At 43.3% G+C, this 27,247-nt stretch overlaps 1 protein-coding gene across 1 annotated transcript in view; it reads right to left on the reverse strand.

Annotated features, from left to right (window-relative positions):
- LOC126412998 (esterase B1-like) overlaps positions 1–27,247 on the reverse strand; it is a 96,651-nt gene that overhangs the window by 57,779 nt on the left and 11,625 nt on the right. Inside the window, exon 3 of the mRNA XM_050082891.1 lies at positions 7,243–7,507. Within this exon, the coding sequence (XP_049938848.1) occupies positions 7,243–7,507 (265 nt within the window). The remainder of the gene's footprint in view (positions 1–7,242; positions 7,508–27,247) is intronic.

Genomic DNA, 27,247 nt, shown 5'->3' on the forward strand with positions numbered 1-27,247 from the left:
AAGCCTGCTTTGTCAATGAAAATTCCCTTAATATACGCATGTTTTTACTATCCTGATCAGTGAAGCTAAATCAGGCCGGTGTGAGAGAGGTTTTTAAATTGTAGATCCCACACAATATATATTAAATAGTGATGAAGAGTAGGCTGAAGTTCAAGACATTAGTCAGGAAGAATCAATATGCAAAGAAGTGGGATACGGAAGTATTAAGGAATGACGAGATTCGTTAGAATTTATCTAACGCTATAGATACAGCAATAAGGAATAGCGCAGTAGGCAGTACAGTTGAAGAGGAATGGAAATCTCAAAAAGGGCCATCACAGAAGCTGGGAAGGAAAGCATAGGTACAAAGAAGGTAGCTGCGAAGAAACCATGGGTAACAGAAGAAATACTTCAGTTGATTGATGAAAGGAGGACGTACAAACATGTTCCGGGAAAATCAGGAATACAGAAATACAAGTCGCTGAGGAATGAAATAAATAGGAAGTGCAGGGAAGCTAAGACGAAATGGCTGCAGGAAAAATGTGAAGACATCGAAAAAGATATGATTGTCGGAAGAACAGACTCAGCATACAGGAAAGTCAAAACAAACTTTGGTGTCATTAAAAGCAACGGTGGTAACATTAAGAGTGTAACGGGAATTCCACTGTTAAATGCAGAGGAGAGAGCAGATAGGTGGAAAGAATACACTGAAAGCCTCTATGAGGGTGAAGATTTGTCTGACGTGATAGAAGAAGAAACAGGAGTCGATTTAGAAGAGATAGGGGATCCAGTATTAGAATCGGAATTTAAAAGAGCTTTGGAGGAGTTACGGTCAAATAAGGCGGAAGGGATAGATAACATTCCATCAGAATTTCTAAAATCATTGGGGGAAGTGGCAACAAAACGACTATTCACGTTGGTGTGTAGAATATACGAGTCTGGCGATATACCATCTGACTTTCGGAAAAGCATCATCCACACAATTCCGAAGACGGCAAGAGCTGACAAGTGCGAGAATTATCGAACAATCAGCTTAACAGCTCATGCATCGAGGCTGCTTACAAGAATAATATACAGAAGAATCGAAAATAAAATTGAGAATGCGCTAGGTGACGATCAGTTTGGCTTTAGGAAAAGTAAAGGGACGAGAGAGGCAATTCTGACGTTGCGGCTAATAATGGAAGCAAGGCTAAAGAAAAATCAAGACACTTTCATAGGATTTGTCGACCTGGAAAAAGCGTTCGACAATATAAAATGGTGGAAGCTGTTCGAGATTGTGAAAAAAGTAGCGGGTAAGCTATAGGGAGAGACGGGTCATATACAATATGTACAACAACCAAGAGGGAATAATAAGAGTGGGCGATCAAGAACGAAGTGCTCATATTAAGAAGGGTGTAAGACAAGGCTGTAGCCTTTCGCCCCTACTCTTCAATCTGTACATCGAGGAAGCAATGATGGAAATAAAAGAAAGGTTCAGGAGTGGAATTAAAATACAAGGTGAAAGGATATCAGTGAACGGTTCGCTGATGACATTGCTATCCTGATTGAAAGTGAAGAAGAATTAAATGATCTGCTGAACGTAATGAATAGTCTAATGAGTACACAGTATGGTTTGAGAGTAAATCGGAGAAAGACGAAGGTAATGAGAAGTAGTAGAAATGAGAACAGCGAGGAACTTAACATTAGGATTGATGGTCACGAAGTCAATGAAGTTAAGGAATTCTGCTACCTTGGCAGTAAAATAACCAATGACGAACGGAGCAAGGGGGACATCAAAAGCAGACTCGCTATGGCAAGAAAGGCATTTCTGGCCAAGAGAAGTCTACTAATATCAAATACCGGCCTTAATTTGAGGAAGAAATTTCTGAGGATGTACGTCTGGAGTACAGCATTGTATGGTAGTGAAACATGGTCTGTGGGAAAACCGGAACAGAAGAGAATCGAAGCATTTGAGATGTGGTGCTATAGACGAATGTTGAAAATTAGGTGGACTGATAAGGTAAGGAATGAGGAGGTTCTACGCAGAATCGGAGAGGAAAGGAATATGTGGAAAACACTGATAAGGAGAAGGGACAGGATGATAGGATATCTGCTAAGACATGAGGGAATGACTTCTATGGTACTAGAGGGAGCTGTAGAGGGCACAAACTGTAGAGGAAGACAGAGATTGGAATACGTCAAGCAAATAATTGAGGACGTAGGTTGCAAGTGCTACTCTGAGATGAAGGGGTTAGCACAGGAAAGGAATTCGTGGCGGGCCGCATCAAACCAGTCAGTAGACTGATGACCAAAAAAAAAAAAGCCATGATGGACCGTGAAGGAGATGTCAGGTTGAACGACAGTCGGTGATGGAGTTCTTCTTCAAGACCGGCGATGACTCTGCCACATTCACAGGAAGTTGCTCCCTGTTTATGGGGGGACACAGTGGATCGCAGCAGTATCCAGCGGTGGTTGCAGAGGTTTAAAGAAGGTGATTTCTCTCTACTGGACCATCCACGATGCAGCAGACCATCGACGGCAGTGAGTGTTGTTGTTGTTGTGATTGTGGGGGAGGAGACCAGACAGCGAGGTCATCGGTCTCATCGGATTAGGGAAGGACAGGGAAGGAAGTCGGCCGTGCCCTTTGAAAGAAACCATCCTGACATTTGCTTGGAGTGATTTAGGGAAATCATGGAAAACCTAAATCAGGATGGCCGGACGCGGGATTGAACCGTTGTCCTCCCGAATGCGATTCCAGTTTGCTAACCACTGCGCCACCTCACTTGGTAGTGAGTGATGTGAGTAATGGGACCATTGACCAAATTATCCAAAGTGACATATATGTGAGGAAACGACAGCTTGCTGAAATGACTCATTTGTCATTGGGTAGTATGGTATCACGAGGCATTTCAGCAAGATGTCGTGTCGTCACACATGTCTTATTCTGGATGATTTGATCAGTGGTCTTCTTATTTACATCACTCACTGTTGTGGATGGTCTACCACATCGTGAATTGTCCAGTAGAGAAAAATCGCCTTCCTTAAATTTCTGAAACCACCGCTGGATACTGCTGCGATTCACTGTGTCCATCCCATAAACAGGGAGCAACTTCCTGTGAATCGATGTGGCAGAGTCATCGCCAGTCTTGAAGAGGACCTCCAGCACTACTGTTGTCGCAACCTGACATCCACGTCACGGTCCATTATGGGCCACTCGTAAATGAAAGAAAATACTTTTGTACACCAACTTACAGCAAAATGTTCCAAGTATGTTCACAAAAAATTTCATTCTCCTACTGCAAAAAGTAAAAAAAAAACAAAAAAAATAGAGATGACGGAGCAAAACATTTTTAACAACATTTGTCCATGTCAAATTTCGTAGGACCAAAATTGAGGCGCATATCTCCAAGGTCACCAAACGTATCATGAAATTACAACATAAAAATAATAACATGTAAAAATAAAATCTTTATGAACTCAAAAAAAGTAAACGCAACAACAATATAATGTAAGAATCGGCTTCAATTTTCAAGCAACTCCTCAAACAATAGAAGGAGTGATCCATGAGAAAAGTCTTAAGTTTCGATTTGAAAGCGCGCTGATTACTACTAAGATTTTTGAATTTTTGAGGTAGCTTATTGAAAATGGATGCAGCAGTATGCTGCACACCTTTCTGCACAAGTGTGTGTGAAATCCTATGGGACTTAACTGCTAAGGTCATCAGTCCCTAAGCGTACACACTACTTAACCTAAATTATCCTAAGGACAAACACACACCCATGCCCGAGAGAGGACTCGAACCTCCACTGGGATCAGCCGCACAGTCCATGACTGCAGCGCCCCAGACCGCTCGGCTAATCCCGCGCGGCCTTTCGGCACAAGAATTAGGGAAGTCCGATCCAAACGTCTGCCGAGTATTAACTGAGTGAAAGCTGCTTACTCTTGGGAAATGACAGTAAAGGATATGTGTAATGAGAAACCAATGTCAACATAACCAGACTAATAAAGAGGCTTCGATAAGAGGTTCGCGAACTTGCACCACTTATTGCCTGAACTGCCTCTTTCTGACCAAAAAATATTCTTTCAGAATGGGAGGAGTACCCCACAATATAATTCCATACGACATAAGTGAATGAAAATAAGCAAATAAGACTGATTTTTTTGTCGAATGACCACTTATTTCAGATACCATTTGAATAGTAAAAATGGCAGCATTAAGTCTTAGAGCAAGATTCTGGACGTGGGCTTTCCACTACAGTTTGATATCTATCTTAACACCTAGAAATTTGAAATGTTCAGTTTCATTAATGAGATGTCCATTCTGTGAAATTAAAATGTCAGGTTTTGTTGAATTGTTTTGTTGTATTAGAATCTGAAAAACCGAGTCTTACTGTGATTTAGCGTTAGTCAATTTTCTACAAGCCATCAACTTATGTCATGAACTGCAGTACTTGAAACCGAGCCAATGTTGCATACAAATCTTCCTTTACTACCAAGCTAGTGTCATCAGCGAGCAGAAATATTTTAAAGTTACCCATAATACTAGAGGGCAAATCATTTATATAATTGAGAAACAGGAGTGATCCCAGTACTGATCCCTAGGGCACCCCAAAGTCGACCATACACCACTCACACTCCACATAACAGCTATTTTAAGCACTATGAATTATGACCTTTTGCTGTCTGTTGTTAAAGTAGGGATGAACCAATTGTGAGCTAATCCCCATATTTCGTAATGGTTCAACTTCTGGGGCAATATTGTGTTATCAAGACAATCAAATGTCGTAGCTAATTCAAGAAATGTTCCAAGCGTTCTCACAGTGAAAAGAGAATACAGCATGTTCAGTTGTGAAACTACTTCTAAAGCCGACCTGTACATTTGATAGTGAATTATGTGATATAAAATGATCAATTGTCCTTACTTATACAGCCTTTCCAATAACTTTAGCAAACAATGATGGTATAAAAATAGGTCTAAAATTGTCTACTTTATCCCCTTCTCCCATTTTATAAAGCGGCTTTACTACTGAGTTCTTTATTCGTTCAGGAAACTGACCTTTCCTAAAGGAAAAATTACAAATATGGGTAATTACAGGGCTAATATGTGCAGCACAGTACTGTAATATTATGCTAAGTACTGAATCATATCCATGATAGTCCTTAATAATCAGTGATTTAATTATTGACTCAATTTCCCCCTTGTCTCTATCACAAAAGAGTATATCAGACATCAATCTCGGAAAGGCATTTGCCAAGAGAGTTATATGATTCCCTGTAGACTAAGTTTTTATTTAAATCACCAGCAATGCTCAGAAAATGGTTGTTAAATACTGTAAATATATTTGATTTATCAGTAACAGAAATATTTTTAATATGGACTGACTTTAAATCGTCGACCTTGTGCTGCTGACCAGACGATTCCTTCTCAACTGACCATACGATTTTAATATTTTTTCAGCGCGGTGCCATCTTAAGTCTATGGAATCAAACGGAATACTGTTTTCTACGTACATGGCCACTCCCCCACTCCGCAAGGAACTCCTTTAAACACAGTCAGATAATCTGTATCCTGGTAAAGGAAGCCTCTGGATTGTCGAATTATTTAAGTGGTGCTTCGATACACCAATAATTTGAGAGTCAACATCTATAAGCAGTTCACAAACTTCATCTCTAATACCTCTTATATTTTGAAAAAATATACTAATTCCTTCTCTACTTGGAAAGATGACGTCCTCTGAAGGTGATTCCTTAGTTAGAGGGACTTCCTTTATGTAGGTATACCTATCAGCTGACTTCAGCCTAAAAAGGTGCAGCTCTAAAGACCAACTACTACAGGAATTTTACCTGACTGAACCCACCACCACCCACTACACTGTCACCTACAAGCTTTGCCAGCCTCCCCTTTCCATACTTACTGAGGTGCACGCCATGACTAGTGAAACCCGATACACTGATGGACTGAACTGTCACCACTGCCACCCTATATTCTCAACGATGCATAGCTTGCTCTTTCTGCCGATAATACAAGTTAGTAACCACACCAAAAAACGGGGACTGAAGAGGAAATTAAAAATAATGTCTTCTAGAAAATTATTAAAAATATCACAGCAAATGAACCCTCACATCATTTTGAGAAAACATAGTATATTCAGCTGTGAACAGAAAATGGCATACCACCATTGATAAATATAGACTTTGAATAGAAGTCGGTTGCTCAGGCAGAATATCCAAAATTTCTGTCTGTGTGCTCTGATGGAAAACTGAATTGGAAGAACCACAATGATGGACGGCTGAAACGTTTGAATTCAGCTACTTATGGTATTATGATTACTGCAAATTTTGGTGATAAGCAAATCAGGAAATTAGCCTAGTATGCCTAATTTCATTCACTGTTTTCGTGAGACATCATATTCTTGGGTAATTCATCATTAAGAGAACAAGTATTCATTGCACAAAAATATGTAATCAGAATAATAGTTGGAGCCCACTCAAGATCATCTTGCAGATGTTTACTTAGAGAACTAGGGTTATTCACAGTACCTCAACAGTACGTACATTCGCTTATGAAATCTGTTATTAATAATCCACCACAATTAAAGAATAATAACAAATTGCATAGCTGAAAATCTAGAAGAAAGGATGATCGCCATTATTCTTGCTTAAATCTGACTTCAACATATGTAGGGGTCAATTATGTTGCCTCAGATATCTTTCATCATTTACCACACAGCATTATATTTTTAAAAAATGAAAAAAAATTTTCCCTGACAATACCTACTCAATAGACGAATTTTTAGGTATGAAGTATCAATTGCATAAAAAAAAAGAAAAATTAATTATGTCCTGTAAAGAAACCTTAAGTTAAACTGACACGTTCATTACGAAATATCGTATTCATGGCCCATGTAACAAGTATTAATGTAATGTAGATTACCTTACCTTGTCATTCAGTTGCAACACCAGAAGAAGTTATCCACTCTCATTGTTGGCAATTGTTATAATGTTTTGGCTCATGTCACACGTACGGAATAACATATTGTAGGGTATAGGCACATATCCCTGTAAACCTCAGCCACTGATATTAAGGAGCGCAGAAAAAGTTGAGGGGTATGCAAACTCCATGCCACTTAAGCATCTGTTATTATTCATGACTGGAATTATGACCATCATTCTATCTCCTTAAGTGTCAGCGGAGAAGTCGTTAAATAGGCGTCTTTTCTGGAGACATGAACTGTTCGATTTTGTTTCTAGGGCTGGAGCCACCATTGCCACTGAGGTACTCACCAATGGAACCAACGCGGTAATTAAAAGTGACCAGCAGCACCCTCTTGTCCATGAAGTAGTCGGGCGCCCTATTTGTAGATGAGCCCACCGTGTATGCCCCACCGTAGATGTTGACCATTACTGCCAGTGGAGAGCTGTCGTTCACCAAAGGTACGTACACGTTGACGTATAGGCAGTCCTCAGAGCCAACACCTTCCTGGGGGCACTCCGAGCCGTATGTCAGCGCATCCCGCGTTCCAGACCAGTTGGCTGCTGGCTGCGGCGCCTGTGGTCATAAATGACACAATCTGCTAAAGACATTTTGCTTTTCGAATGTTTTTCTGGCATGGAGTAAAACAGAGCGCTTGTTGAAGGGAATGAATAGGTTTCTTAGCATAGATTGGCTGAAGGATGAACAAAGAAATGACGAAGGTGAACAGCAAAATTTGGAAGGATACATTTGGGTAAAAATTTAACGTATTCTCTCCTCCAAGAAGCAATATTATGCAGGATGACTGAAGCAAACACGACAGCAAAAGTATTTTGATACAGTCAAAGAAAGCTTCTTCAATAAAAGAACTCAGCTGGTTCCAAAAATTAATATCCTCAACGCGTACGTTCGGAGCGTGGCATTGTATGGAAGTGGAGTATGTACTATGGGAATCGGAAGAACAAGAAACTCTCTGAAATGTAGTAAAAATAAGGTATCAAATCAAGAAGTACAAAAATTAATAGTGGAGAAAAGAAGCCATATTAACTCCTTACGAGAAGAAGGAACAGGTTGGTGAGTCATCTACTACAGAGTAGTTATCTTGGAGCTGGAAGGAGCAATAAGCAGAAAAATAGTGGGGTTAGACGAAAATGAGGGTGGTGAGTGTAGTAGTTATCTATAGAAGAAAATATAAGCAAAAGATAGGAACGGAGCAGTTAGCAAAAAACTGCGCTCAAAATTTATGACGTGAGAAAAATAGTGAGTATAAGGTTTTCTAAGTCACTACAAAGTGTGAGTTACGTATTTCTGTTGTCCTATAGATTAGTGATCCTTCAGTACCGATACTTGGAAATACAGTTCTTATCATGTTTATTGTGTCTTCGCGAAATGGAGCTGTATGCAGACAGCATGAGAATATTTGTCTATTTAGCCCAGAAAACAGTTCCAGCAATTATGCGAGTAGGTTTTGAAATGACATGAATTATCGGGACGTAGTTTCCATGAAAGACGTAGGTTTTAAAATAATTCATAATCCACATAGAACATCCTAACATGGGCTCACAACAGTTTGTGAGTGAAATGCCAACTGAAGAGCACGTGCACCGCTTCAGGATGTTTGCATGAAGCCAACAGAAAGTGCCTGAAAAGTTACAAAATTGTATCCTGTTACAGTGCATAGAAGGAGTAATACTGTGTGAAAACTAAGAGACACCACACCACTCAGTCACCCCATGGGCCTGTGGATATTCTTATCCAGTAGAAATGTCTAGACGCCACACCAGAAACACAGACACATTATGTGGGTCAGAAATAACGAAACGTCTATACTACAGTTAGAGAACATGCAACCAAATTTGGCTACAACACCTCCTATAAATCTGCCATAAATCTATATTACCTGCCCATCTTAAATACACTGGAAATTCTTTAGAAACTGTAGGGAGTAATCTAATGATACTGCGTATACTAAACAAAGGCAACAAAGTGGATCTTTTTGAAGCCTTGAAATTTTTTTATGAATAAAAGAGAATACTATACGCGTAACATACCTAACTACGAAGATGGATCAGTGGCAATGAACTTTTTGATGGCGTCTTAAGCATAGTGGATAATATACAATAACTTTTGCTGCTATCGCCTCTTTAGTGCCTGAAATTACGTGAACTTGAATCCAATGAACGCATTACAATCGATTCACTAACAAATAAATATCAGTCTATATAAGTTTCTTAATAAGGCTATGCTCATATGACAAAATTCTAAAGCTGTAAGCGAGCTCGCACACACACACATACACACACACACACACACACACACACACACACACACACACATACACCGGTAGATTTTTTTTTCAAGTTGTGTGCTATTCAGAGATACAAATGTGTAACTAAAATGACCTCCAGAATGGTTATCATTAAACTTTCGCTACTTGAGAGGGCCGCCATGAAATACGACTGATCGTAGGACAATGAAACATTGTGGAAACATATATAAGGACATATGGAAGGGAAACTAAGAAAAAACCATCGAAAGAAAGACATTTTGATTTTCACGTCGGAGGCTAACATTTGTTACTTTCTTACCATTTCTAACTCTTGCTTAATATGACGACCGTTTAGACACACAACAGGCTGGAACCACACTGGAGACTGCTCTACTGCTGCTTGAAACATCTCAGGTGGGATGTTGTTTTTCTCGCTTCCCACGCCCGGGTTCCCGAGTTCGATTCCCGGCGGGGTCAGGGATTTTCTCTGCCTCGTGATGACTGGGTGTTGTGTGATGTCCTTAGGTTAGTTAGGTTTAAGTAGTTCTAAGTTCCAGGGGACTGATGACCATAGATGTTAAGTCCCATAGTGCTCAGAGCCATTTGAACCATTTTTGGGATGTTGTTTACATCCCTCGCTATGCTCAGCTTCTGCCGCCGCATTACTGTTCAGCATTCTCATACATGGGAATAATAACTTCTTCCACAATTTATGGCGCATTTGGCTGTCGGTCTCTTCCAGGAGCAATTCCGAAATGGCCAGCTAATTTGATCTCCAGAATCATGTTACACTCTATTTGTATCAACTGTTTCACCTGTATATGAGGTTGTCATCCCTCAAGACGCGTCGCGGAAGAAACTGAAAGTGACCGACATAAATATTTATTTTAATTTATAACTTAAACAGTCAGAGTTTCCTTGTCAGATTCTAAAACGGATGTCGTAAGCTGAAGATTTCGAAAATTACTTCCAACTCTCCGAATTATTGCTACGAAAACTGTAAAGTGATACGCCGCTTCCAGCAAAAGTTTAGTTACAGGTAAAGTATCACTTACAAACCACGGACAAATCATTCTGCACTATATGCAATAATCCTCAGTTGACTAGTGCCAGTGTCGTCGTAACTGCCGTCTGCTTCACATCTGCTGTACAGCGAGCTACGTAAATTGAAGTATTAACTGTGTTTTTCTTACTTGTCACTTCTATTTCCGTGTGTTTTTACTTTTAGGAAGCTTTAATTTCCGTGTACTACTAATAGTGTTCCATAGATTTCGTGTTTGCTTTGAATACAGTCAGAGAGAGTCCCTTTAGTCAATTGTAGTGCCAGTAATGTAAGTGTTTGTTCTAAATACAGTCTAGAGACAGGTAGTGCTTGTTTTCATTGTTTTCAACAAGAAGTGTCTACTAACTACAGTTTATTTAGCTATCAGCTGTCTTTAGTGAATTAGCAGTCTAGTTAAAAGTTGATTAACTCTCTACAGTAAATTGCTGATTTATTAGGATGGATAGGATGTGTGACTACTGGATACGGGCGCAGCAGGAGCTGGCCACTGTTCGCGAACAGCTGAACGTGCTGATGGCCACGGTCAGCCGTCTTCAGGCTGTTGCTTCGGAGTGTAGTGGCAGTGGGGAGTCTGGTGCGTCGCATGGTACACCCCAGGTGTTACATGCTTCACGCACTGTCCCTGCTGTCGAGACATCTTTGCGGGTACCGGGCGCCGTTGGGCTACCCTCTCCCCAAGGGGAGTGGTGGGTTCAGCGGTGTTCGCGTCGCACTAGGCGGAGGGTCAATGTGGAGGCTGGCCACGTGGCATCGCCCGCTCTGCCTGTGAGTGGACATATGGCCGCTCCTTCAGCAAGGTCCGAGCAGGCACACGGGGGGAGGAGTTTATTAGTGATTGGGAGCTCCAATGTTAGGCGGGTGATGGAGTCCCCTAGGGAAATAGCGAAAAGATCGAGCAAGAAGGCCAGGGTGCACTGTGTCTGCTTGCCGGGGGTCTCATTAGAGATGTGGAGGAGGCTCTGCCGGCGGCGATAGGGAGAACTGGGTGCACCCGACTGCAAATTGTTGCTCATGTCGGTACCAATGACCCTTGCCGTCTGGGTTCAGAGGTCATCCTCAGTTCATACAGGTGGTTGGCGGAGTTGTTGAAGGCGGAAAGACTCACTCGCGGGGTGGAATCTGAGCTAACTATTTGTAGTATCGTTCCCAGAACCGATAGCGGTCCTCTGGTTTGGAGTCGAGTGGAAGGCGTAAAACAGAGGCTTAGACGATTCTGTGGAGATCTGGGGTGTAAATTTCTCGACCTCCGCTATCGGGTGGGGAAATGTAGGGTCCCCCTGAATAGGTCAGAAGTGCACTACACGCAGGAAGCGGCTGCAAAGGTAGCGGAGTACGTGTGGAGTGCACATGTGGGTTTTATAGGTTAGAGAATTCCCTCCCTAGGCCCGACAAGACGCCTCCTGAGACGCGACAAGGTATTAGTAGGCAAAACGCAACAATATTAATGTGGTAATAGTAAACTGCAGGCGTGTATATAGAAAGGTCCCAGAACTGCTCTCACTAATAAACGGTCACAATGCCCACATAGTAATAGGGACAGAAAGTTGGCTGAAACCAGATGTAAACAGTAATGAAATTCTAAACTGAGATTGGAATGTATACCGCAGAGACAGGCTGGGCAGTGAAGGGAGAGGGGTGTTTATAGCGATAAGAAGTGCAATAGTATCGAAGGAAATTGACGGAGATCCGAAATGTGAAATAATTTGGGTGGAAGTCACGGTTAAAACAGGCTCAAACATGGTAACTGGATGTCTCTATAGGCCCCCGGGCTTAGCAGGTGTTGTGGCAGAGCACCTGAATGAAAATTTGGAAAATATTTCGAGTAGACTTCCCGTCCATGTTATAGTTCTGGGTGAACATTTTAATTTAACAGATAAGGACTGGGAGACTCAAACGTTTATAACGAGTAGAAGGGACAAAGAATCCAGTGAAATTTTTTTAAGTGCGTTATCTGAAAACTACCTTGAGCAGTTAAACAGAGAACCGACTCGTGGCGATAACATATTAGACCTTCTGGTGACAAACAGACCCGACCTATTTGAAACAGTTAATGCAGAACAATGAATCAGCGATAATAAGGCAGTTACTGCATCGATGATTTTAGCCATAAATAGAAATATTAAAAAAGGTAGGAAGATTTTTCTGTTTAGCAAAAGTGACAAAAAGCAGATTTCAGAGTACTTGACGGCTCGGTGGACAAAGTTCAAAACCATCGTAAAATATGCATTACATGAGTATGTGCCAAGCAAGATCGTGAGAGATGGAAAAGAACCATCGTGGTACAAGAACCGAGTTAGAAAATTGCTGCGGAAGCAAAGGGAACTTCACAGAAAACATAAACATAGCCAAAGCCTTGAAGACAAACAAAAATTATTCGAAGCGAAATGTAGTGTGAGGAGGACTATGCGAGAGGTGTTCAATGAATTCGAAAGTAAAGTTCTATGTACTGACTAGGCAGAAAATCCTAAGAAATTTTGGTCTTACCTCAAAGCGGGAGGTGGATCAAAACAAAATGTCCACACACTCTGTGACCAAAATGGTACTCAAACAGAGGATGACAGACTAAAAGCCGAAATACTAAATGTATTTTTCCAAAGCTGTTTCACAGACGAAGACTGCACTGTAGTTCCTTCTCTAGATTGTCGCACAGATGACAAAATGGTAGATATCGAAATAGATGACAGAGGGATAGAAAAACAATTAAAATCGTTCAAAAGAGGAACGGCCGCTGGACATGATGGGATACCAGTTCGATTTTACACAGAGTACGCGATGGAACTTGCCCCCCTCCCCCTTCTTCCAGCGGTGTACCGTAGCTCTCTGGAAGAGCATAGCTTTCCAAAGGATTGGAAAAGGGCACAGGTCATCCCCGTTTTCAAGAAGGGATGTCGAACAGATGTGCAGAAATATAGACCTATATTCTAACGTCGATCAGTTGTAGAATTTTGGAACACGTATTATGTTCGAGTATAATGACTTTTCTGGAGACTAGAAATCTACTCTGTAGAAATCAGTATGGTTTTCGAAAATGACGATCGTGTGAAACCCATCTCGCCCGAGAAGGCCATAGACACGGGTTCCCAGGTAGATGCCGTGTTTCTTGACTTCCGCAAGGCGTTTGATACAGTTTCCTACAGTCGTTTAATGAGCAAAGTAAGAGCATATGGACTAATTGTGTGATTGCATTAAAGAGTTCCTAGATAATAGAAGGCAGCATGTCCTTCTCAATGGAGAGACGTCGTTCGAAGTAAGAGTGATTTCAGATGTGCCGCAGGGGAGTGTCGTAGGACCGTTGCTATTCACAATATACATAAATGACCTTGTGGATAACATCAGAAGTTCACAGAGGCTTTTTGCGGATGATGCTGTAGTACTTCGAGAGGTTGTAACAATGGAAAATTGCACTGAAATGCATGAGTCTCTGCAACGAATTGACGCATGGTGAAGGGAATGGCAATTGAATCTCAATGTAGACAAGTGTAATGTGCTGCGAATACATAGAAAGAAAGATCCTTTATCATTTATCTACAATGTAGCAGGTCAGCAACTGGAAGCAGTTAATTCCATAAATTATCTGAGAGCAGGCATTGGGAGTGATTTAAAATAGAATGATCATACAAAGTTGATATTCGATGAACCAGATGCCAAACTGAGATTCATTGGAAAAATCCTAAGGAAATGCAATCCGGAAACAAAGGAAGTAGATTACAGTACACTTGTTTGCCCACCACTTGAATACTGCTCAGCGGTGTGGGATCTGTACCAGATAGGGTTGATAGAAGAGATAGAGAAGATCCAACGGAGAGCAGCGCTCTCCGTTACAGGATCATTTAGTAATCGCGAAATCGTTACGGAGATGATAGATAAACTCCAGTAGAAGACTCTGCAGGAATGACGCTCAGTAGCTCGGTACGTGCTTTTGTTGAAGTTTCGAGAACACACCTTCACCGTATATCTTGCGAAGAGACCATGTGGATAAAAGCAGAGAGATTAGAGCCCACACAGAGGCATACCGACAATCTTTCTTCCCACGAACAATACGAGACTGGAATAGAAGGGAGAACCGATAGAGGTACTCAAAGTACCGTCCTCCATACACCGTCAGGTGGCTTGCGGAGTATGGATGTAGATGTAGATGTAGATGTAGATGAAGATCCACGTTGGCTGAGAGAAGTCGGTAAACAACCACCTTGGCCTGTCAATATACGGTGCGGATTTTTCAAGAACTGTATTATTAATCCTTGTTTTATTGCAGGAACTCTGAATAACTACAAGTGCATACGATTCCTAGCAGATATGCTACTGCTTTTATTGGAGACGTTCGACTGGAAATAAGGCAGTTTATTTGATACCATCATTACTCATGTCCCACACATTCCCCCCAGATAATTACAGACAAAACAGAGAAATCGGTCGTTCGGGAAGCATTATGTTACATGCTCTCCGTCTACAATTTTTTACCCTTCACACTAACACCACATAATAAATTGGATGATCCCTTGATGTCTCAGAGGGTGTGATCATTACCACCTTATTGGTTACCTATCTACCCATCTGATCTTCAGTACTGTTCTGCAGCATCACAGTCCAAAAGCTTCTATTCTCTTCCTGTTTGAACTGTTTATTATACACGTCTCTCATCCACACAAGGCTACATGCCATGGCAAATATGTTCAGAAAAGACTTTCTAAGACTTCAGTTTATACTCTATGTTAGTAGATTTGTACTCTTCAGCAGCGCTTTCCTTGCCATAACTAGTCAACATTTTTTGTCCTCTCTACCACTGCCACCATCAGTTATTTCTATGTAGAAATAGCAAAACTCAGTGTCCCGTTTCTTATCTAATTCCCTCAGCTTTGCCTGATTTATTTCGACTATATTCCATTACCCTTTTTTTTGCATTTGATGGTGTTCATCTCATGTTCTCCTAACGAGACACTGTCCATTCTTTGAAACTGCTTCTCGAAGTCCTTTGCTGCCTCTGACGGAATTAAATTATCATCGGCAAACCTCAACACTTTTAATCTCGTGAAATATGTTCCATTGACATTAAAGACCCAAGGAAGTGTTATAGGCCCTCTGTTGTTCCTGATCTATATTAACGACATAGGAGAAAATCTGAGTAGCCGTCTCAGATTGTTTGCAGATGATGCTGTCATTTACCGTCTTGTAAAGTCATCAGATGATCGAAACGAGTTGCAGAATGAGTTAGATAAGGTATATGTATGGTGCGAAAAATGGTAATTGACCCTGAATAAAGAAAAGTGCGAAGTTGTTCACATGAGTACTAAAAGAAATCAGCTCAAATTCGATTACGAGATAAGTCACACAAATATGAGGGCTGTAAATTCAACTAAATCCTTAGGGATTACAATTACAAATAACCTAAATTGGAACGATCACATAGATAATATTGTGGGTAGAGCAAACCAAAGACAGCGATTCATTGGCAGAACACTTAGAAGGTGCAACAGGTCAACCAAAGAGACTGCTTACACTACGCTTGTCCGCCCTATTCTGGAGTATTGCTGTGCGGTGTGGGATCCGCATCAGGTGGCACTGACATATGACATCGAAAAAGTACAAAGAAGGGCAGCTCGTTCTGTATTATCGCGAAAGAGGGGAGATAGTGTCACAGACATGATACGTGAATTGGAGTGACAATCATTAAAACAAGGGCGTTTTTCGTTGCGACGGGATCTTCTCATCAAATTTCAGTCACCAGTTTTCTCCTCCGATTGCGAAAAGATTCTGTTGGCACGCACCTACAAAGGGAGAAATGATCATCACGATAAAATAAGAGAAATCAGGGCTCGCACAGAAAAATTTAAGTGTTCGTTTTTCCCGCGCGCCGTTCGAGATTGGAACGGTAGAGAAACAGCATGAAGATGGTTCATTGAACCCTCTCCAGGCACTTTATTGTATAGCAGAGTAATCACGTAAATGTAGATGTAGGTGGAGATCTCTATCTACGATAATGAACACAGATCGATCCAATGGATAAAAATTTTTACCAAATCTGTGATTAAGACCCAGGTTTCTTGCTCAAAAGGGCAGATGCGCTAACCACTACGCTACCCTGGTACTGTACCTAACATATAAGCACAATTTACTCTAGTGAACCTCTCCCCAATGCAAACTTCAATTCGCGTTTCAACCGAACCTGATATTTCCCTTCTTAACCCGTATCAGTGATGCAGACGCTCTCCAACACTGGAACAGCTAAGGTGCTATTCCATTGTTGGTGAGCCCCGAAAATACGGATACGAGTTAAGAGTGCGAACATCAAGATGGATATAGACATGACTTGTAGTTTTTGTTAGGGTGGGATGCTAGGGGTGTGCGCTAGGGTAATCCAAACAGCTATTCTAGATGCAGTGACAGGGTGGAGCAGTGGTAGCACGTCTGTCTAGTGAGTAGAAAACCCTAGCTGGAATTTGGTGTTGGTCCAGTTTTTTTCACTAAATGAGCATTTATCCATTCTCAACATTTTTATTTCTTCTCCCTGAAGTTAAATTCCTTTTCCAAATTTTCTCTGTGACTTCCTCTACTGCTTGCTCATTCTACAACTTAAATAACACCAGGGACAGGCTACAACCCTGTCTCACTCTCTATCAACAACCGCTTCCCTTTCATGCCCCTTCGCCTGCACTCCTCGCAAGACTCTTACAACATCCGTGTCGTTTGTTTACAATTTGTACATAACATTTCGCTCCCTGTGTTTTACCCACTGCCTTCAGAATTGCAAAAGTGCATTCCATTCCAACCGGCATTTTCAGAAGTTTTCTCAAAATCTTTAAAAGCTATAAACATATATTTGCCTTTACTTAACCTATCTTCCAAGTGAAATCGTAGGGTCACTATTGCTTCGAGTTAGAATTTTGCAAAGCATAACTTAGAGTTCGCAAATACCCACACCTGTCAGCACTTGCTTTTCTTGGAACTGGAATTATTACACTCTGCTTTAAGTCTGTGCTAATTTCGCCTGTGGAGGTGGAAGAGTTTTGTCATGGCTGGCATTCCCAAGGAACCAGTGGTTCCGATGGAATGCTGTCTATTCCAGGGGCCTTGTTTCGACTTGTGTCTTTCAGCGCGTTGTGAAATTCTTTCCGCAGTATCATATCTCCTGTCTCATCTTAATCTGTATCCTCTTCTCCAGTACTGTCTCCAAGTACATTTCGCTTGTATAGTCCTTCTATATACTCCCAACTTCCAGCTATCCTTTCTTTGTTCAGTACAGGTTTTGCATCTGAGCTTTTGATGCTCAAACAGCTGCTTTTATTTTCACAAAATGTCTCTTGAATATTCCTAAGGCACTATCTATCTTTCCCCTATTGGTATAATCTTCTATATCCATTCGCTTCTATTGTAGCCACTCAAGCTTAGTCATTTTTAATATTCCTATCAGTCTCATTCTTAAGACTTTGGATTCCCTTCAGCCGTCTTCATTTGCTGCATTTCTATGTTTGCTACATTCATAAATTAAATCTAATATTACCTGTTACATCCTAGGATTTCTACTAGGCCTTGCCTTTTTACCTTTTTGTTCCTTGCTACTTACACTATTTCGTCTCTTACAGCTTCTTCTGCATTCCTTCATTTCATTTCCTGTTCCACTCGCAGGCAGAGAGAGGGAAAAATGACTATCTGTATGCCTCAGTATGAGCTCTAATATCTCGTAGTTCGTACTCATCGTCTTCACGCGTAGTGTATGTTGGCGTCAGTAGAATCATACGGCAGTCAGCTTCAAATTCCGGTTATCTAAATTTTCTCAATAATGTTCGTCGAAAATAACGTCGCCTGCCCTCCAGGAATTCCCGAAGCATCTCCGTAACCTCTACGTCTTGTACGAAACTGCTGCTGGCAGATCTAGCAGCCCGCCTTTGAATTGCTTCGATGTCTTCCTACAATCCGACCTGATGTGGATCCCAAATACTCGAGCAGTACTCAAGAATAGATCACACCGGTCACCTTTACAAGCGAACTACTCTTTCCCAAAATTCTTCCAATAAACTGAAGCCGACCACTTACCTTCAAAAATGGTTCAAATGGCTCTGAGCACTATGGGACTTAACATCTGTGGTCATCAGTCCCCTAGAACTTAGAACTACTTAAACCTAACTAACCTAAGGACATCACACACATCCATGCCCGAGGCAGGATTCGAACCTGCGACCGTAGCAGTCGCGCTGTTCCGGACTGAGCGCCTAGAACCGCTAGACCACCGCGGCCGGCCCACTTACCTTCCCTAACACTGTTTTTACATGCTCATTCCACCTCGTATCGCTTTGCAACGTTACGCCCAGATATTTAAGCGACTTGGCCGTGTCAAGCAGGACGCTACTAACGCTGTATCAGAACAATAAGGTTTTTTATCCTATTGATCCACCTTAAATACCAACTAGGAAACAGGTAGGGCCTCTTTAATGACAGCTTGAGTTAAGTAAAATTAGCAGATAGAAAACAGGCAGGCCTTCAATGATAACAGCTTTAGTTAAGTAAGATTACCAAACAGAGAACAGTCAGGCCTGAAATTACCAAACAGAAAAAAGCAGGCCTTCTTTAATACCAGCTGCCGTTAAGTAAAATTACCAAATAGGGAACAGGAATACCTTCTTTAATAGCAGCTTCAGTTAGGTAAAATTACCAAATGGAAAACAGGCACGCCTTCAGTGACAACACCTTCAGTTAGGTAAAATTACCAACTAGAGAACAGGCAGGCCTTCGGTGACAACAGCTTCAGTTAAGCAAAATTACCAAACGCAAAACAGGCGGGTCTCCAATAATGACAGTTTCAGTTAACTAAAACTACCAAACAGAATACAGGTAGGCCTTCATGAATAACTGATTCAGTAAAGTAACCGAGAGTATGAATTGCCTCCTCACAAGGGGTGCGCCAGAAGGCTTACGCGCAAGGAGCACAAAACTACACCGAATAGGAAGGACAAGAAAGGTCATAACTAGAGGAGCAACCTTCAAAGGCCCTTTTCGTTGGGTATAGACCGGCAAACGAAATATTAATACAGCAAGGTCAATTACATGAAAGCAACAACAACCAGCCAAACAGTATTCCCGCGTCACTGCAAGATACTGACTCTACTACGATGGCGAAAGAAAAATAGGCTGCCAAAGTCGATTATATAGATTGACCAACTATGAATTTTGAGACGCAGGCACCTCCTACGCCAATAAAATGAAATAATGATGACATCTGCAATGGCTGAAGGTATCTCGAAACCGGCACCCGGCCGTATTACAAGAGAAAGGTACTTATCTGGTGTTCGAAGACTTTCGGCAGAGAGGTCGGCTAAAAACCAACAATCTAGGTACGACGGAGCCGTCTGGCCACAACTTAAAAGAAATACGTTATCTCTCCGGCTCAGGAAACACCATCGGGTCACACAGTTTAAGTTAGCCTGTTAACAAACATCCAAGGCCAGTATCGACTCAGGAAAAACAAACAACACCCACAATTCAAGGAACCCACTGGTAATGAAATAAATTAGTTAAGAAGTCACAATGATTGCAAAAGACCTGTAGGTATCAATAAGAAAATAACAGTTAAGACCTCAAAATCCAAAACAACTTAAGTTGACGAATCGAAGATGAAGCTTGCCGGTTCAAAAGGGGCCCAGAATTCAGCACAGCGAAACTGGCCTCAACTGCCTCATAGTTGAGATCGTCCCACAGATGATTGGCCAGACTATGCACGAAGTCGGCACTCGAAGTCAGCTAGGTATTCAAATCGGCCCACCAATATCCCCAGCAACCATTCGCCAGACTCCGTGCCTAAAACGATTGTGCAAGTGTTCGCCTTAGTCACCGGCGGACACCTCACACCGTCACCCACTCTCCGTTACCACTTCCCAACTTTCCACGACACAACACTCCCTATCCCCCATCAGCAACCTCGAACAAAGATCTTAGTGGCCTCAAACCAGAGGGACATACGACAGATCGAGAGAGAGGCTCCATGAAGACGAAAGGCGACACCACCAACCCCACCACGGCTCAGACACTTTACTGATAAAATTCTGACGGTCGGAGTGTCTTTATTCTGAACGCCGTCTCACTTATGTTGCTACATATCGACTAATGAGTGTTCATCAGAATACCTCGAACGACCGTCTAGCCTGAAACAACCCCATGTGCACTCCACAAGTTTCCTGCTAGCAGAGTAACTGCTTCCTTCAAGTAGTGCACCCCTCTCCCCACCTGATAACGCAGGTCTAGAAATCTGTGGCCATCGCAGAGTCGATGAAGCCTTTGGTTAAGACCCTCCACTCAGCTCCAGACCAAAGGACCCTGATGAACTCTGGCAACAATGCTGCAAATTGCGAGCTCTGGTTGATCCCCATTAAATAGTCTTCACCACCTCTACCAGCCGCCTGTATGAACTGAAGATGGCCTCAAAACCCATGTAACACACGTCGTTGTTACCGACTTGAACCACAACTTCAAGACGACAGCACGCTGCACGCTCAAAGTCTCAGGCAGAGCTGCCTTCACATCTCAGATAAGGCCCTCTGGAGGGCATATTGACTTTCGTTCCAGTCCTGAACACTGTCTGTCCAAGCAGCTCCATAATATGCCTAACATCGAAGTTCCCGATAACTAGTAATCCTCTCTCCCCGTGTGTCTGCTCGGACCCTGGTGAAGCAGTGACTAAATAGGACCCCTATTTCGAGCGAAATGAACGCTTTACCACGCGCCACTCACCCTGCAGTGAGGGATGATGCACCACCTCGGATACAGCAGGAGGTGCCTCTGTAGCGGAGCCATTGGGCAAAGCTAGCGTCACCTGAGGTGTCCCACACGACGCGCCACATTCTCCGCCGCCGCTACCCACCAAGGAAGCAACATTAGGGTGACTGACCATAGCTAAAAGTGCATTCAGCTGTCCGCGACCGCTGCAAGCTCCTCCTGCGTCCGCAAGTAGCATGCACACATCCTAACCTGATGAACATAAGCGATGTCATCAGTCACAGAAATCAATCGCTGTTATCAGTTATCTAGAAGTATATACAGGGTGAGTCACCTAACATTACCGCTGGATATATTTCATAAACCACATCAAATACTGACGAATCGATTCCACAGACCGAAAGTGAGGAGAGGGGCTAGTGTAACTGGTTAATATAAACCATAAAAAAATGCACGGAGGTATGTTTTTTAACACAAACCTACATTTTTTTAAATGGAACCCCGTTAGTTTTGTTAGCACATCTGAACACATAAACAAATACGTAATCAGTGCCGCTTGTTTCATTGTAAAATGTTAATTACATCCGGAGATATTGTAACCTAAAGTTGATGCTTGAGTACCACTCCTCCGCTGTTCGATCGTGTGTATCGGAGAGCACCGAATTACTTAGGGATCCAAAGGGTACGGTGATGGGCCTTAGGTACAGAAGAGACTGGAACAGCACACTACGTCCACATGCTAACAACTTTATATTGGTCTTTTTCACTGACGCACATGTACATTACCATGAGGGGTGAGGTACGCGTACACACGTGGTTTCCGTTTTCAATTACGGAGTGGAATAGAGTGTGTCACGACATGTCAGGCCAATAGATGTTCAATGTGGTGGCCATCATTTGCTGCACACAATTGCAATCTCTGGCGTAATGAATGTCGTACACGCCGCAGTACATCTGGTGTAATGTCGCCGCAGGCTGCCACAATACGTTGTTTCATATCCTCTGGGGTTATAGGCACATCACGGTACACATTCTCCTTTAACGTACCCCACAGAAAGAAGTCCAGAGGTGTAAGATCAGGAGAACGGGCTAGTCAATTTATGCGTCTTCCACATCCTATGAAACGCCCGTCGAACATCCTGTCAATAGTCAGCCTAGTGTTGATTGCGGAATGTGCAGGTGCACCATCATGCTGATACCACATACGTCGATGCGTTTCCAGTGGGACATTTTCGAGCAACGTTGGCAGATCATTCTGTAGAAACGCGATATATGTTGCAGCTGTTTGGGCCCTGCAATGAAGTGAGGACCAATGAGGTGGTCGCCAATGATTCCGCACCATACATTTACAGTCCACGGTCGCTGTCGCTCTGCCTGTCTGAGTCAGCGAGGATTGTCCACGGACCAGTAATGAATGTTCCGTAGATTCACTGCCCCGTGGTTTGTGGAACCCGCTTTATCGGTAAACAGGTAGAACTGCAACGCATTCTCTGTTAAAGCCCATTGACAGAATTGCACTAGATGATTAAAGTCATCACCATGTAATTGCTGATGTAGCGACACATGAAACGGGTGAAAGCGATGACGATGCAGTATGCGCATGACACTAGTTTGACTCAGTCCACCGGCTCTCGCAATGTCCCGTGTGGGTTCATGGCAACAGCAGCTAACACACCAACTGCACCCGCTTCTCCTGTGACGGGCCTGTTACGGACCCGTTTGCGTGCTATGACCATACCTGTTGCATACAGTTGGCGGTAGATGTTTTGCAATGTGCCGCAGGTTAGATGCTCTCTGTCCGGGTACCGTTCTGCATACACCCTGCAGGCTTCAGCTGCATTTCGTCGACACTCGCCATAGATGAGTATCATCTCCGCCTTTTCAGAGTTCTAATACACCATGGTCACAGTTCCTACAACACTACACTATCACAGACGTCTAGTAACACGGTGTACTACAGTTGGTCTGCGTGCGGAGACGAATGCAGAATAACGATTGCAGCAAGCGCTACATGCGGACACTGCGACAGCTAGACCAAACCACAACACTGCACTACAGCCACACTCGACAAACAGGGTCGTCATCGTAAACATGTCCTTGCAGATGCTGCTCGCCGACCGTGGCCCGTGTTTGTTACAACACGCAACTGAACGTCGGAGGTTTCAAGCGTCAACTTTAGGTTACAATATCTCCGCATGTAATTAACATTTTACAATGCAACAAACAGCACTGATTACGTATTTGTTTATATGTTCAGATGTGCTAACAAAACTAACGGGGTTCCATTTAAAAAACGTGGGTTTGTGTTAAAAAACATACTTCCGTGCATTTTTGTATGGTTTGTATTAAACAATTACACTAGCCCCTCTCCTCAAGTTCGGTCTGTGGAATCGGTTCGTCAGTATTTGATGTGGTTTACGAAATACATCCAGCGGTAACGTTAGGTGACTCACCCTGTATATGAGAAAGGCGTTCGTGAGAGAGGGGCAATTACCCGATTTGTTAGAAAAACTTTAATGATGTGTAATTCTGCGACAAAAGACGTTACTTGTACAACCAAAGGGTTCGATTCGCAAGAAGTTACTAACAAAACGAAATCGTTCAATTTGTTCTTCGAAATTGTTCGCCGCTTCAGTCCCTTACTAGGGTTAATCAACCGAAGACTGAGAGGAATTTCACTTCAAAATCGGCATGATTACTCTGCAACTCACATTTAAACGGCACGTGGGGAAAATTAACGCCTAAATCATTCCGAGCGAACTCTGTCGTCTCTTACTTTTTTATGGGAGTCTCATTCCTTTGTGTAGGTAGGAACCAACGAAATGTTTTCGTAATCGGAGAAGAAACAACTTCTTGAAAGGTTCTCGGTGTTGCGTCGGATGATATTGTCTAGCCGGCAGAATATTTCTGCGAGGCAGTGATTCATCATCTACAGGTGCGACAGTATAAGATGGCTGCTCGTATTCTACCCGCTGCGCCACAGCGTCGCAAACATTCTCAATAAAATCCAACGCGAGACGCTACTACAAAGTTGCTCTGCATTCCCGCGAGATATGCTCACGAAATTACAATAGCTCACATTCAAATCCGAATCATGGAACATATTACACACGTTAATGTACGCTGAGGTGAGGAAAGTGATGGGATAGCGACATTCACATATACAGATGACAGCAGTATCGTATACACAAGGTACAAAAGGTCAATACATTGGCGGAGTTGTGATTTGTGCTGAAGTGATTCATGGTAAAAGGTTAACGATGTGATTATTGCCACACGACAGGAATTAACAGACTTTGAAAGCGCATGAGACATTCTGTTTGGGCAATCGTTAGCGAATTCAATATTCGGAGATTCGCACAGTCAATCGGGTGCCGAGAATACCAAATTTCTGGAATTACCTCTCACCGCGGACAATGCACTGGCCGACGGTCTTCACTTAACGACCAAGAGCAGTGGTGTTTGCGTAGAGTTGCCATTGGTAACAGACAAGCAAAACTGCATGAAATAAAAGCAAAAATCAATGTGAGACGTACGACGAACGTATCCATAAGGGGCTATAGCAGCAGACAACTGAAGCGAGTGCCTTGGCTAACAGCATGATTTCGTCTGCAGGGCCTCTCTGAACTCGTCACCATATCGGTTGGACCCTAGACGACTGGAAAACTGTGGCCTGGTTTAGATGAGTCCCGATTTCAGTTGGTAAGAGCTGATGCAGGATTAGAGTGTGGTGCAGTCCTCAGGACGCCGTTAACGTGAGTTGTTAATAAGGCATTGTGAAAACTAGTGATTTCTCCATAATAGTGTGGGCTGTGTTTACATGGAATGGACTCAGTCCTGTGGATTTTAAGTTATGTGGAGACCGTTTGCAGTCATTCATGGATGTCATGTTCCCAAACAACAATGCCATTTTTATAGATGACAGTGCACCACACCACCAGGCCACAATTATTCACAATTAGTTTGAAGAACATTGTGGACAGTTGGAATGAATGGTTTGACCATCCAGATCGCCCAGCAAGAAACCCATCGAACCTTTATAGGCCATAACCAAGACGTCAGTTTACGCACAAATACCTGACCCGCCATCACGTTCGTAGTTATGGATGGCTATACAGGCGGCATGGATCAACTTATCTGCACGTCACTTCCACGACTTGTTGAGTACATGCCACGTCGAGTTGATGCACAACGCCGGATTGAAGGACGTTCGGCACGACTATTGTCGCCTATGTGTTCATATCGTACGTAATCATCACGAGGATAAAAGTAAAGAAAGTTTTACGATATTGCGGTGCCTGTGTTGTTCAGAAATATGATGCAACGTTCGGTCGGGCACTCGTGCATGTTCAAAGAAACAGGCACTGCGGCGACTACAGCCGTTATTAAATACATTAAATGTATTACCTGTTGCAAATATGGACAACCAAATGCTGTGTAATGGAACGACGACAGTGAAAATTTGTACAGGAATGGGATTCGAACCCGGATATCGCGCGCACTGTGAATGAATGCCTTACCATTTTTTTGCTGTTCTCGTTCACTTGGTTTTCTTTTCCTGTTTTTTAAGATAATGTTAAACGTATGAAAATCTTTGTTCTTCAAACATAAAAGACGCGTTAATCATAAGAAATATTTCTTGAAAACTCCCCCGAGGGAGCTGTGTAAGCAAGACGTCTGTGCCGCTAGCCTGCTGTAGAGCGACTGAACCCGTATTTCCCGCCTATCTTGAGTGGATGCCTTACCATTTGGCTATCCAACACTCAACGCCAGAGCCAAACTTCCATACCTCGTAATCACGACTCTGCATCCTGTACTCATATATCCATTACATATACACTCCTGGAAATGGAAAAAAGAACACATTGACACCGGTGTGTCAGACCCACCATACTTGCTCCGGACACTGCGAGAGGGCTCTACAAGCAATGATCACACGCACGGCACAGCGGACACACCAGGAACCGCGGTGTTGGCCGTCGAATGGCGCTAGCTGCGCAGCATTTGTGCACCGCCGCCGTCAGTGTCAGCCAGTTTGCCGTGGCATACGGAGCTCCATCGCAGTCTTTAACACTGGTAGCATGCCGCGACAGCGTGGACGTGAACCGTATGTGCAGTTGACGGACTTTGAGCGAGGGCATATAGTGGGCATGCGGGAGGCCGGGTGGACGTACCGCCGAATTGCTCAACACGTGGGGCGTGAGGTCTCCACAGTACATCGATGTTGTCGCCAGTGGTCGGCGGAAGGTGCACGTGCTCGTCGACCTGGGACCGGACCGCAGCGACGCACGGACGCACGCCAAGACCGTAGGATCCTACGCAGTGCCGTAGGGGACCGCACCGCCACTTCCCAGCAAATTAGGGACACTGTTGCTCCTGGGGTATCGGCGAGGACCATTCGCAACCGTCTCCATGAAGCTGGGCTACGGTCCCGCACACCGTTAGGCCGTCTTCCGCTCACGCCCCAACATCGTGCATCCCGCCTCCAGTGGTGTCGCGACAAGCGTGAATGGAGGGACGAATGGAGACGTGTCGTCTTCAGCGATGAGAGTCGCTTCTGCCTTGGTGCCAATGATGGTCGTATGCGTGTTTGGCGCCGTGCAGGTGATCGCCACAATCAGGACTGCATACGACCGAGGCACACAGGGCCAACACCCGGCATCATGGTGTGGGGAGCGATCTCCTACACTGGCCGTACACCACTGGTGATCGTCGAGGGGACACTGAATAGTGCACGGTACATCCAAACCGTCATCGAACCCATCGTTCTACCATTCCTAGACCGGCAAGGGAACTTGCTGTTCCAACAGGACAATGCACGTCCGCATGTATCCCGTGCCACCCAACGTGCTCTAGAAGGTGTAAGTCAACTACCCTGGCCAGCAAGATCTCCGGATCTGTCCCCCATTGAGCATGTTTGGGACTGGATGAAGCGTCGTCTCACGCGGTCTGCACGTCCAGCACGAACGCTGGTCCAACTGAGGCGCCAGGTGGAAATGGCATGGCAAGCCGTTCCACAGGACTACATCCAGCATCTCTACGATCGTCTCCATGGGAGAATAGCAGCCTGCATTGCTGCGAAAGGTGGATATACACTGTACTAGTGCCGACATTGTGCATGCTCTGTTGCCTGTGTCTATGTGCCTGTGGTTCTGTCAGTGTGATCATGTGATGTATCTGACCCCAGGAATGTGTCAATAAAGTTTCCCCTTCCTGGGACAATGAATTCACGGTGTTCTTATTTCAATTTCCAGGAGTGTATTCCCCTAAAGGGGAGATG

Source organism: Schistocerca serialis, chromosome 7 (genome assembly GCF_023864345.2).
Source record: "Schistocerca serialis cubense isolate TAMUIC-IGC-003099 chromosome 7, iqSchSeri2.2, whole genome shotgun sequence".
Classification (NCBI taxonomy): domain Eukaryota; kingdom Metazoa; phylum Arthropoda; class Insecta; order Orthoptera; family Acrididae; genus Schistocerca; species Schistocerca serialis.